Here is a 14,043-nt window from a genome sequence, read left to right on the forward strand (position 1 = left end):
GCCAGTTTTAAAACAATGAGGTTTTTTTTTTTTACAACACGCGACTTCATGGTAATGCACCAATCAATTCGAAGCTTCAACATCCCCATCCCGGGCTACCGCGCGGGAATTTGACTGTCGTCCGAGCCCACGGGGTGGGAAATTCTAACCTTACCTTGGTGGAGTGGGAAATTCGAACAGGAAGTCAAGAGCCTTTTTAGCGGAATACACCTTTTTTTCATCTTTTAAGTATAAGGAGTTTTAGGTTAAGAGTTCACTTTCGCGAGCTGATTGCTCAGAGGAAAAGGTCTACAAGATCTAAGTTTCAAGTCAACTGCCGTTCAAAGATTGGAGAGTCGCGAGGTTGCTGATCTTACAAAAATATCCAGAACTTGGGTTGGCATTTGAATACAATTTTGGCCCAGGGGGGCTAGAATTTGAACGAACCAATCTTAAAATTTAAAATTCCTGGGGGGGGTTATGATCGACTTATAATCCTTGTCCATCTGTTTTACTTCAATTTAAGATTTAAAGCATTACCTATGCGATATTATTGGTCGCGGTCCCATACATGTATACCCTGACAACTTTTCTATGGTAATGCGCGTGACATGGAAAAATGTTGAGATGTATGCATTTCTTGAAATAAAGTGTTGTCATGACAGTTGTCTAGGAAGACTTTCTGGTATAAAATTTCCATTAACTCTTTTTTGTTTCTTTAAAAGCCCTTTTTTTAAGTCTCCTTGTTCATGTCTGGTCACCCGTTGTGGTAATGTGTTGCTTTCAGGTGTTGTTTGTTACCAGCATCGCATGCAAACTTAGATTATCCTCTTGAACTTGAGCTGACCTGCCCCGGCGTGACCATTTATTTCCAAGTGTTGCCTAGGCTCTTGTAAAAAGTGCGACCCAGACAAGAGAGCGGTAATACCAAGTTCTGTTTTTGTTTTTATTATGATTCGATTTTTGTTTCTTGCTTTTTTTGTATATTTTGTTTTTGATTTTTCTTATTAATCTACTCCCTACTGAACAAATTTTTTCGTCTTTCTTTGTCTGAGATAAACTGTTCGAAGTTTTTCTCCATTTTGGACAAGGGAATAAAAAGAATAGATAAATGCTTCGTCGGTTGGGGGAGGGTTTGACTCCTTAAAAACAAACAAGCAATCTTTAAAATATTCACAAATTCTTTCAGCTCATGTCACGTTTCACGGTGACGCTGTTTGGAGGACTTTTATAAGATAAACCCAAAGCAGTATTGGCTATTAAAACGACACCTTTTGTTGTTCATCGTATCAGCTCGAGAGACTACATACTGAGGAGTATAAGAAAATTAAACTATCACGAGGAAATGCCTTTCCAAGGCGAAAACAACTGTTTGAGGCCAAATGACTCCATCAAGAAAGCTAAAGTGGCACTGATCACAGGTGTTACTGGACAGGTTAGAAATAATTATATCGCATTTCTTTGAGACGGTGTATTTTTTCCAAGATTAAATTACGAAATGATATTGACCGATTGCAACGGCGAAATAATCGTTTAAAATATTTTCATCAGGACAAGTCATAGGCATGAGAAATTCACCTTGTAATTTTGCCACTGAATGTGTGGGTAATCCAAGCACGCAGGTTTTCACGGGGTGTGAAAGTTCTTTGTATAAAACGGGCCTTCAAAACAAGGCTCTTCAAACTGACTCGCGAGGGACCCACGATGTGAATTTAGATTGTGTTAGGATCAAATCATGTTTGTATTCGTAGCGTTGAAAAGAAAAAAGCATTACCATCCTATGTTACCGTCGGTAAATCAGAGTGGAACAGGTAAAGGTTCTGTAAGTCTCGACAGTACAGTCATCGAACATTTTTTCCAACGGGAAGTTCATTATGAAAAGACTAAATAACCTTCCTTTTCTGCTCACGACATTGTCACCCTCACAGGTCTCGTATGGGCCACATTCTGTGTTCCTGGCATGGTTAAACTAAGTTTGAATCGCGTGCGTCTTATTTTTGCAATCTTTGTCGTTTGCGTATCATATTAGATGTTGTTTTTGATAAAATAAAATATTCGTTAGATGGGTCTTGTTGTCTGGGATCGCTTGAGATAGCACCCGAGTGCCCCTAAAAATATCAATATTTATCAAACAAAGAATGAACTTTCGTTTAGGTCCATTGGTTTTGCTTTTAACCAATCTTGTTTGATAACAAGGTAAACCGCCTAAAAATGCGCAAATTTTCGTTGATTTTCTGGCGACAATAATTTTCTGTTGCCAGTTAATCAGGTCAGAAAGACATCGCATCTAGCCGGTAAAAATTAAAAAAAGAAAACAACGCTACTGGCGAGAAGATTCTGCAAAATAATTTTGGCGCGTTCCCAAAACCGTGGGTTGAAAAAGTTATCAGCCGATAAAACCTTTTCCATAGTGGCCGAATAATCAAATTAGAACAAATTTCCTTCCTCATTTACCGTTACCTCGTATCGTAAAAGGTGTCAGCACAGGTGGCCCAAGCTCTGTCACAGGCTCTTTCACAGTGATAATTAAAGAGTTTGTATAGTGGTTTAGTTGGACTTCCTTTTGAGCTCCGTAAATGTAAAGTTGTGTGAAATGATCAAAGAAATAAAGTCTTACCCTCGTAGAGAGTAGTCTGTGTTGTTCTCCCCGCGATCTGAGGCCGTTTTGATGTGTTTTAGCTTGACGCCCCAAATTACCGTTCATAAAATACTTAACAATTATTCCACGAGCGCGCGTTGGATATGAGATGATAGATAGCCAACGAGGCGCGTAGCGCCGAGTTGGCTATAATCATCTCATATCCAACAAGCGCGAGTGGAATAATTGTTTTATTAAAAACGCCCTCAAGAAATTATTATTTTGTAAGAAGAAACTGGATTTTTTAGCTCCCTTTTGATTTTAAGCTGACGCGTACGCTTACCATATTTGTAGATTATGGTATATTGGCTGATATACCATAATGGCTAAGCCAATAAAAAGTCTTGAATTGCATTATCCAATGATCCAGTTTTTAATAAATATTGTTATGCAAGGTAATTTAGGGCGTCAAGCTAAAACACATCAAAACGGCCTCAAATCGCGACACCTGTGGTGTCAGGCGCTCATGGAGTAAGGTTTTTGTGACCTAATATTTTGATTGGTTAAAACACAGTTACGTGGCGTCACACCATAGCAGTGATTGTCACGGCAACCGGCTCTCGGTGAAACCTCGTAGAAACAGGTATCGAAAGTCCAGAGTTTGCGTTGAGTTTTTCTCATCGATTTTTGGGAACATGGCAGAGGCAAAACGCCAAAAGAGAGTGGCTTTAATCACAGGCATAACTGGACAGGTGAGGAAATTTAAGAGAAATACGTAATCCGTGACACCCAGACAATATCGATCGGTGGAGCATGGCGCGCGTATAATAAAATAAACCCTGTCGAGAGCGGGCATTCAAACGCGTTAGAAGTTCTTAATTGTTTTTATAACATCTGTCGGGAAATCAGAGTCCTTATTGTTCTCAAATATTCTTCTGACGATTTTACTACTGACAAATTACGACAAAACTAACGATAAAGAATAATCTTCGTCAACCACATGTTTAGTTTTTGCCAGCAAGTACGTCATATAAAGGATTATAAATTTAGAACTGAAGGTAATGAAAAAAGGAATGTATAATATGGTGGATTTGAATAATTGCATGTTGAAGTTATCTTGGTGTTTCGGTAATTTGTGTTTTTCGATTTTTAAAATGTAGCGCCAATATTGGCCACTGCTGCAATGAGAACCTGGGTTAGTTACATAATTCAGGTTTACTGAAGTTGGAAAAATATAATTATTTGAAGGATGGCCTTACTTGAGCAACTGAAACACGTTTCGTGTTGTAATGATTTAAATGGGAAGATAACGTATGTTAAGCTATATCACTTAACTGTACTAGAAAGACTAGATTGGTGATTTACAACAGTTTCCTCCCATGAGTCTGACTGACGTAGAGAATAACAAAGTTACAGGGTGGAGAGATTTGAACCCTCTGCCTTTTGTTAACTTGATATTTGGGCAGACCAAAGTAAAGATGGTTGCAGTAATCTAGCTTTGTAGTTATAAAAGCATGTACTACCTTAGAGGTGGCCTCATCTGTCAGATATTTACGAATTTTAAACAGATTTCTTCAGAAGAAAAATGAAGTTCTATCTATTGTTTTGTCATAATTGTTTCATCACTCCAAGAATTGTATCCATAATCCAATGCCAAGTTCTCTTAAGTGACACTATGAGAATTGTATGGCAGACATTAAAGAGAATTAACAATAAGATCTTACGAGTGGAAGGGTTAAGTCTCCCCCCCTCCCCCCCCCACCCACCAATGGAATGCCAGTCTCTTATAGAGAATCTCCCCTCCCCCACCACCAAGAATCAGAGAAGTGTCCTGTCCAATTCCCTGTTACTTAGAGTGGCACTGTGAGATAATTTAAGTGATTTGCACAAGAAGTCATGATAATAACCTAACCAGGACTCAGAGCTACCTCAGTCAATCCAGAGTTTGGGATGGCAGCATGCCAGGCTTTTACCTTGTAAACAGGCTCTTGGTTTGGCAGACTGCAGCTCAAAGGTCTTCCATTCCAGTAGAGGGGAAGTGATATGGTTTAAGTCCTGTTGTAAGAGATTGGGTGAGGGTTAGGGTGGGAGTTATGCATCAAGTCATTTTTTTTTCCACTTGGTCCTCAACTTACTTTTAATGCTCCAAAACACCTATACCAGTTTTGATGCACAAAGATGAGGATAACAGATTCTTGATTTGATGATAAAGGCTGGTTAGATGGCCAAGTAGAGAGATATCAGCTTGGTTTTCATTAAATTTCCTGTGACTTTTTGTTATTTTCTGACAGGATGGGTCATACCTTGCTGAGTTTCTGCTAGCTAAAGGTTATGAGGTTTGTAAAGTATCCTATCAAATAAGGTTTAATGTATGGGCTTTGAGCATTCATGTTGTATTTCCTAAGATGTTGATAACTGTATGATGAAACTTATATGGACTTGTCCCTGAGTTTGCCTGTAATGAATTGGCACATCAGTAACTGACAGTTGTGAACTGAGCTATTGACATTTTTTCAAGATTTCAATTGGATTGGATTTATCAACCTTATAAGAAGTAATTTGGATATATCAACAAAGTTGAAATGGTAAATTGGCCACCGTAACGATTAACGATTAATTGGCCACCATAACAATTAATTGGCCACCATAACGTTTCGAGCGTTAGCCCTTCGTCGGAGCGACGAAGGGCTAACGCTCGAAACGTCAGCTTTTGTAATCATTACGGTGGCCAATTTACCATTTCAACTTTGTTGATATATCCAAATTATTTCGTTACCCCCACCGACACAGCCCCAAACAGTTTCTTTCAAAACTACCAGCCTTTATTCACTTATAAGAAGTATTTTGTTAATAGTTATTATCTTTAATAATGCTGTGTGAGTGGCAATTCTTAAGTCACTTTGATTATCAAACTGTTTAAGGACCTTGTGGCTAGATTCACTTGTTACTGGTAATTGGTATTTACTACCTAAAGGCATTTTTTCTTTTTTTTCTCACACTGTGGTTTTTTAATTAAATAATTAAGTTTAAAGTTCTCATTAACCACCTGTATACATGTAACTCCCTAGTTATGTTTTCCAGGTGCATGGAATCATTAGGCGATCAAGCTCTTTCAACACTGGGAGAATTTCTCATTTATATGCTGATATCAGATCCCACAAAATGGGAGGTACATATTTCTGTTGTACAATGATATGCCTTCAACTTAAGCCTGTAGGTTGACTCTTATTCTCACCATGGCACAAGCTGCAAAGCCCACAAGATTCTAGGCAAATGGCGAAACAAGCAGGCTAGACTCCTGTTGCATGGAATCTTGTTGACTTCACCTCTCATGCCTCATCACTAGTGATTGCTGACTTGCAGGCTACTTTGACAATTATTTGATAACATCTTTCACAAAATCTCAGAGCAACAAAGCAAGTTACTGCAAAAGTTTAAAACTCAACATTACTGTTGCAGGAAAGGGAACTAATCTAAGAATACTTCATTATTATTAAACCTATCACTTCCAAGATCTTATTAGTAAAACTCCCTAGTGTCTGCTATACAATTCTTGTAATGTGAGTTTGGAGAATTTGGTATTGGATCAACTAATGATCCCCTAATTGGTTACTTTTCTTTATTCTTAAACATATTTTATGTGCCCTTTTTGATAATATAAATGTGTCTTCTTTTAAAAGCCATGAAACTACATTATGGGGATCTTACTGACAGTACAAACTTAGTAAAAATTATCAGTGAGGTGAGAGTTTTTCAATCTGTTCAGATATTCCTGGATATTTTTTGCATTTACAAGTATGAGAATGAAAGATGAATTTAAGACTAATGGGAAATTTTAACTTCCTAACATTTATCTGCTAGTTTGTCAAATTGTGTTACATTTCTGAAAAGTGTACCGGTTTATCAAATCATGACCAAAGATGAATATTGTTTTTCTTGTACTTTAGGTGAAACCGAATGAAGTTTACAATTTAGGAGCTCAAAGCCATGTGAAGGTAATTCTTTGAAAAAAAAAAAAGTAACCTAGTATTAATTGAGTTTTAAGTATGTAATTGTGATTCATGGTCTTGTTACAGCAAGGAAAATATTCAGCATCTTAATTGAAAGGTGTCTTTTTAGGAGAGACATTAAATTTTAATTGCTTTTTATATTTTGTAGAAAAACTGGTTTCAGTTTGCATAAACAAGAAAGGCTTTCACTTCTTCACTTGTTAATGATTTCTTTGTTTTAGGTTTCATTTGATTTAGCTGAGTACACTGCAAATGTTGATGCCGTGGGAACTCTCAGGCTATTAGATGCAATCAAAACTTGTGGACTGGAAAAGGACGTCAGGTTTTATCAGGTACAATGAAACATGATCTTCTGGCAGTTACATGTATGTCCTTCAGCTTTGCCACATCTTCAGCATGCATTATTAGCAGATCTCAACAATATTAATGAATAAAGGCTGATAGTTTCAAAAGAAACTGTTTGGGGCTGCATCGGTGGGAGTAACGAAATAATTTGGATATATCAACAAAGTTGAAATGGTAAATTGGCCACCGTAACAATTACAAAAGCTGACGTTTCGAGCATTAGCCCTTCGTCGGAGCGAATAGAGGAATTGTGGGTTGTGTGTGCTCCATTTTCTGCCTTTAAAAGCACACACAACCCACAATTCCTCTATTCACTCCGATGAAGGGCTAACGCTCGAAACGTCAGCTTTTGTAATCGTTACGGTGGCCAATTTACCATTTCAACTTTTTTGATATATCCAAATTATTTCAACAATATTACCCCATGCTAAATGATAGAGACATGAAATTTAGTTCTCCTTTTAAGAAACCACTTCCCCCTGACATCATCACCCATAATCTCCATACTGTTCTCTATAGATTTCCTAAGGTGCTTACAGGGAGAATTTATTTAACAATCAAAAGCTCCTTTAGTTGGTGATCATTTTCCTAATTCTCATGACCTTGTTGTGTGATTCAGGAATGATGTAGCGAAGAGAAATTAGATGTTAGTCACTCTAAGGAGATAAACGGAGGCAGTGTGGCCGAGTGGTCAGCGTGTCGGACTTGCAATCCGCCGCTCCCGGGTTCAAGTCCCACCTTGACCACTACCTGGATTTGTTTCATGGTAGCTCCGAGTTCTAATCCTCGGCCATGCTTGTAAATAGCCAACTGGTTTGCCTCCGGCCAGTTGGGATTCTTAATAATGTTATTTTCTATTTGAATTATTTGTTTCAGTTGTTTGCGAGGACCACAATGAAAACTACTGGTTCTACCAGTAATTGTGCGATCTAATCAAGTCATTATTTATTTATTTATTTATTTAAGGGTAAATGCTTTTAACAATGTTTCATGGATGTGATGTTTGCAACAGACTGGGCAATTTAGTTTACTATTTCAATCCTTTTGCTCCCAAAAGTGATTAACATGTAACTTCTCCCTATAATATCCATACATTCTTCAGCAAACAGGTAATGAGAATACTCAAACTTATCTTGAAAAGTTGTTGCCTTGATCTAACACCAAGTACTTGTAACTAATTTACCAAAAAATAATAATAATGTCTAGCCACCAGAGGGGAGAATTAACCATCAGATCTTTGGAATTAAAGGGTTATGTTGTAAAGGTTAGAATTTCACGGAGTTTACATAAATTTTAATTTTTTTTCTTTTCTTGGAATTGTCCTTAGCTTTGAATGAACTAATTTGGTTTGATTATATTATCTTATAGGCTTCTACAAGTGAAATGTTTGGAAAAGTTCAAGAAATTCCACAGACCGAGAAAACTCCATTTTACCCCAGGTCACCATATGGTAAAGATTTTAAGATGTTATTTATTTTTTTTGTTTGTAAGCAGACTGCATACTCTAAATGTTAATAATAATTTATCTGTTGAGGTCTAGTTGTCAGATTAGTGGCATGTGGCAATTCAGCAAACTTATTCTGCAATTCTTTTATCGAAATTAAACACTAATTTCACCCCCATAATTTTGTCTGAATCTTCTCTAATCTTTAGGTGCAGCAAAAGTGTATGCCTTCTGGATAGTGGTAAATTATAGAGAGGCTTACAACATGTTTGCCACCAATGGAATCCTATTCAATCATGAAAGTCCACGCAGAGGTACAGATTAATTAGTAATACCTATTTAGCAATAGACTATTGGTTTAGGGGCATAATAATCCACGTGGGATGTTGGATGTTGAAAAACAAGAAAAATTTGTAATTCATGATTGGTAGCCTCTTGCTGGTGATTTACAAACTTTTCGAGTGAGTTTTCTCCTAAGTAAGTTATTACACTGTCTGGTAGACAAATGGAAAGTGCAGTCTATTGCTTTTGATAAAATAAAAACTTTAATTTTCTATGGGTTTATTGGTGCAATAAGCATACTTTGGTTTTTGGCCAGTCAGGGCACTCAAAGTTTCTTTGTTATTTTATGACAAGTCATAGACTTGATATAGTTGATAAATGACTTAACAAAACAAAAATCAAAATATTACAAACCTGACTTTGTATAAGTGGTTGGAGGGGTGATGGACTCATGGTTACTGTGCTTGACTCTGCATCAAGTGGTCCGTGTTCGAGCCCTAGCTGGGGACATTGTGTTGTGTTCCTAGGCAAGATACTTTAAGGGGTAACCCTGCGATTGTCTCACATCCCATTCAGGGGGAAGTAGAAATACTCCCAGTTACTTCAGGTGACAAAAACTGGAGTTAAGTGCTGGTCTGATGGGCCACTTGGTTCATAAACAGACTTAACTTTTACCAATCATGCTTAAGTACAGGTTAGTGAGGTGTTAATGCTGTGATTTGTAACCAAGGTGAGACATTTGTAACAAGGAAGATAACAAGAGCAGTCGCAAAAATCCATTTAGGACTACAGGATGAGGTAAAAGGACTAGAACTTACTTTTCAGAAGGGTGTTTGTTCACTGTGGGAATAGCTATTGATAATTGATGTAATCATCTATACTTTTTATCGTAAGAGCTCGTATTCTTTGCGATCTGTTAGTAATGGCGACCTTGTACCGCCATCTTCAAAAATGCGAACTTATGGTGATCGATTGTTTGCAGTATGTGCTCCTAGATTGTGGAACTCTTTGCCTCTTTCAATACGTAGTTCTTCTGTTGACATTTTCAAAAGCGTTTTGAAAACTTATCTTTTTAAAATGTTTGTTAGTGAATGTCAGTAAATGTAGTTTGCTTATAATTTTTTATCAGTTGTAAAGTGCCATGGGCAATTTATTGGAGTTGTGCACTATAGAAATACTCTTTATTATTATTATTATTATTATTATTACTTTTAATGACTAATTAAATACATAAAGTATATTTCTCATGTTGTTTGTTATTTATATTCCAGCTTCAACTTGGAAATTTGGATTCTAAAAGAGATTGGGGGCACGCCAGAGATTATGTTGAGGTAAAGTATGGATTAATTTTTTGATGACCTTATACATGTATGTTCCATAAAGGCCACTGTGACATACTGACAACAGTGATTAGGGAGTGATGGGGGGAAGGGGGGGGGGGGAATTGCCATCAGTAGGGTAAGCTCTCTGGTCTTTGATAAATTAATTGATAGATTGAAGACCGGATAACATATGAAAGAAATGTACCCTTATGAAACATAGTATTGTTAGTAGTATAATTGTACATGTCTGGTCACTTTTCTATCCAGCTGTAACAGTGAAACACCTACATTGTAGAATCAACCAATCAATGCACTGTAGCTAGGATGACAGAGCCACAGCATTCCCTTCCCACAGCAACTTCCATCACAAGCACCTGCTCTTAAACCTTTCCTTCTCTGCCACCTCTCTTCCTTCCCCCTTCACTTACTCATTAAATTTTGTTTCACTGATCAAATGTTGGTTCCAGTATCCTTTTTCAGTCTGGCTTTGCATCCCATCTTTGGAAAACAGAACACACACTTTGCTGAGTGAAGAAACTTTGCGGCGATAGCCATTCAGTAAAATTAATACTGTTAACCTTTACTTTTATCGTAGGCTATGTGGCTTATTTTGCAACATGATAAACCAGAAGACTTTGTAATAGCAACTAACAAAGTCCATAGTGTCAGAGAATTTGTTGAAGCAGCTTTTCAAGAAGTTGGCATAACCATTATGTAGGTCTTCATGTGGCATTTTATTTTCTATTAATTAATTCATGTGCAAGATAAATTTTAGGCAATTCCTCTAGATAGAGAACAAAGTTTGGTGCTTTAGATAAAACTAGGTGCAAGAAAGTTAGACTGCCAACAGATTTGGCTCAACTGGACCAGAGAAAATGGCAAAAAATTCAGCCATAGAGCAAACTTGCTTACATGTACAGGTCAGAAATACATGCAGTGTTCTCACAACTTAAAAATGTAGACTTGGAGTGATTTGAGATTGCTACCAGCTGCAATAGGCAATGAAATGGGAATCTGCCTTTTAATGTAACTGTAAGCCCCAAGTGGCTGGTCAAAAGCAGATAAAAGCACTCCTTAAAAACAGACTGTCAGTTTTTAAGCACTAAGTGAACAAAAAGTGGTTGTAATGAGGTGGTTAGTGGGGTACAGGTGTAGGTGTAGATGATGTTCTACTGTCAGTGGTAGATCCAGTTTAGGGAAGAATTGCCCTCAAATGAAAGGTGTACTGTCTTGCAGGTGGGAAGGAGATGGTGATAAAGAAATTGGTTTGGACAAAGACAGCAGGAAGGTTCTTGTAAGAGTGAATCCAAAGTTTTACAGACCTACAGAAGTGGTGAGTTACATTCTTTGATTATACTGCATGAAGATTGATGAGTTCGAGGAATATCATGAACTCATCAATATTTTGCATGATTTGTTCTCCTGAGAGCTGACAGGCTGGTCTTTTAATGTGGACATTAAGGAGCCAGTTATTTAATTCAAGTTTAGCTATTGTGTAACCGTGCTCTAAAGAGTTTTCAAATTAGCAGCACCTTTTATTTAAACATTAATTTTATTGTTATGAACAGCGTTGAGGGGGCCAAAACCTAACAGTGAAAGGACATTAATTTTTATCAAATCAACCTTTTATTAGAGAAAACCTGGGGCCCACTGATTGCATAAAAATGAAGATTTGGATTCATTTAAATAACTGATCCTAAGGGTCTTTGTGCTGGTCAGCATCCACAAAGGCTTGGTAGTTTGGGGAAATGGGATTGGAATTTGTTATCACCAAGTCAGGCATCATATGTTTGTACAAATTTCAAAATATGTTTTAAAATTGATGCAAATCTTTACATTTTCCAGGAATACCTTCAAGGATCATTTGAGAAATCAAAGAAACTCCTTGGCTGGGAACCTAAAGTGTCTTTTGAGGTACGTGTAGATTATCTGTATTCAAATGTGTTCATATTGAAATGTATACGCATGGTGGTCAATCTCTATTTCATTTTGTGGTGGGACGTAGTCGTCTTAAATTTTCAATGTAACAAAGTTACCATGAAGTTTCTGCTTTGAATATCTCACGTTTCCCCTCCTCTAGGTACAGTATGTGGCTTGCTCAAGTTTGAAATTCAAGAAACTCACATTGATTTTGTGACCTTTTTTCAGGAACTGGTCAAAGAAATGGTGCAGGAAGACATAGCACTGATGAAGAGAAACCCATTAGCTTAACTCTACCAAGATAATAGTCCAATTTTAAGTTCATTGGATGAATGCACAGTGAAGACATTTTCACATGATTAGCCACTTCATTGAGGGAAACTAAAAGCATAGATGAAGTTCTGGCAGGATGACTTGTTTCCAGTTTCTTCAATTTTTAAATTTCATGCACCCCCACCCAGCTGTAGTATTTGCAATTATTATCCAACTATGCTTCTAGAGTACAAATAACGCATGAGATGAGTAAAAATATCATGCGATATTTGTACTCTAGAAATATCCACGAAATTTGCGTACATTGAAATAACAATTTGGTGTGTTGGATAATAAATCTCTTTATTAGACGTTTTGTTGTGTAGTATTGCTGAGTATTTCTACTTGTTGTTTGTATTTTGACTCACCTTACGGGATCATCAAAATACGGCACAACCCGTAAAAATACTCAACGATGTTGGTGGTCCATCAGTCTCGATGATGGCGTCTATGTGCGTGGGTGGGTTTGTTGATGACTGAGGAGTCCAAGGCAGGAACGGCAAACACGTCCACAGTGGGAGCAGGGAAACTGGCCAGGAGGATTGGGTGTCTCTGCTGCTGCCTTCCTTTTAGCGCGAGCCTCAGTGACGTTGGCTCGCCGGTGTGCTTCGAAGGCTTTTGTTGCTTCGCGCGTCAATGCACACCATCCAGTGCGATCCTGTGTACACTCCTCAAGCTGCTTTGTTGTGATGCCAGTGTAGGCAATGTTGGCCTTGATGCAGTCTTTGAAGTGCTCCAGTGGCCTCTCTTGCTTTCTCTTTCCCTTGCCTACACAACAAAACGTCTAATAAGATATATTTTATTCAAGGGAAAAGAGTAACCCAATGTCAATGTCATCAGAATTCTTCAAACTGTTCCTCCCTTGTGCACATCTGTACGTGTACAAGTCTACTAAGTGGTTATTTGCAAGAAAATTCTTAAGTACAGTTTATTGATTATATTTTGACGAGTTGGAAGTTGTAGGAAGATATTATAAGACATGGATTCTGTTTTAAAGTATTTATTTTCTTGATGAAAATGTATGGACCATTCCTACTTGGAAGCCTTCAAATTGTAGCCTGAAAATTGTATTGTTGAATGCACTATTTAAGGCCACGTCCCGTACAAACTCTAATGCTGCACTTGTATTGGAGTGGTATAAAATCTAATATTGCTCTCGTATTGGAGTGGAGTTGGCCTTGGAATTGAGAACAATTTCAGCAATTAGTTTTGTAAAAAAAATTAAACCATTTTCTAGTCGAAGAGCAAAGAGGAAGCATTTTGTTGTTCTCTTATTTATGCTGGTCCCTCTACATTTTAATTTCTCACTCATTATTATGTGTAACTTTCACAGAACTAAAATAAAAAAAAGTGAAACTAAAAGCTGTTCATGTTTTGTTTAGATGTTCAGAATCCAACATGATTTGTGGTGTCATTTATCAGTATATTAAATTGTCTTAATTCAATACTGTTTTTTAAGCTATACATTATGCCACTATTTGACATGTTTTAAAGATATTACTCAACATCGTGAACTTTATAATTCATCTCTCTCTTCTTTCTCTCTTTCAATATGTTTATCTTGTTCAGCTTCTGTCTGTATTTTTAATTTGGAAGCAGCTCCTTTATCACCAGGAGCTCCAGCAACAGGTCCATGTGGTTCCTCACAGCGCCGCACAATTTCTTTCAATGTTTTTTGGGAGAGAGCTTTGATATCATCGGGTGTGAGAAATCCCTTGCCAACTGGATCTAACAATGTGTGGAAGATTTCATAGGTGTCTCTCTGGATCAGATCTATGATCTCTTCATCAAGAGTGAATATATCTTCTATCAGTTTGGAAAATTGCCTGTCAGTTAACCTGTCAGTCTGAA

General features: G+C 37.4%; 2 protein-coding genes across 3 annotated transcripts in view; one reads left to right on the forward strand and one right to left on the reverse strand.

Moving 5' to 3' along the window:
• Positions 1 to 1,270: 1,270 nt before the first annotated feature.
• LOC111337709 (GDP-mannose 4,6 dehydratase) lies at positions 1,271 to 12,425 on the forward strand. Of its 2 annotated transcripts, none has more exons than XM_088753283.1 (14): positions 1,271 to 1,414; positions 4,849 to 4,893; positions 5,639 to 5,726; positions 6,238 to 6,299; positions 6,505 to 6,552; positions 6,789 to 6,899; positions 8,281 to 8,362; positions 8,566 to 8,670; positions 9,369 to 9,436; positions 9,910 to 9,969; positions 10,556 to 10,674; positions 11,197 to 11,293; positions 11,806 to 11,874; positions 12,109 to 12,425. In XM_088753283.1, exons 1-14 carry the CDS (start codon positions 1,325 to 1,327, stop codon positions 12,169 to 12,171), a joined length of 1,107 nt encoding a protein of 368 aa, XP_088609409.1. In that variant the 5' UTR covers positions 1,271 to 1,324; the 3' UTR covers positions 12,172 to 12,425. The 2 variants fall into 2 exon arrangements, with proteins under 2 accessions (XP_088609409.1, XP_088609410.1); XM_088753284.1 differs by lacking the exon at positions 1,271 to 1,414 and adding an exon at positions 3,149 to 3,309.
• An 868-nt stretch (positions 12,426 to 13,293) lies between these two features.
• Positions 13,294 to 14,043, reverse strand: part of LOC111337710 (uncharacterized) — a 6,846-nt gene continuing 6,096 nt past the window's right edge. The window contains exon 5 of the mRNA XM_022944055.2: positions 13,294 to 14,038. Coding sequence (XP_022799790.2) covers positions 13,709 to 14,038 — 330 coding nt within the window. The 3' untranslated portion in view covers positions 13,294 to 13,708. The remainder of the gene's footprint in view (positions 14,039 to 14,043) is intronic.

Source organism: Stylophora pistillata, chromosome 3 (genome assembly GCF_964205215.1).
Source record: "Stylophora pistillata chromosome 3, jaStyPist1.2, whole genome shotgun sequence".
Lineage (NCBI taxonomy): Eukaryota > Metazoa > Cnidaria > Anthozoa > Scleractinia > Pocilloporidae > Stylophora > Stylophora pistillata.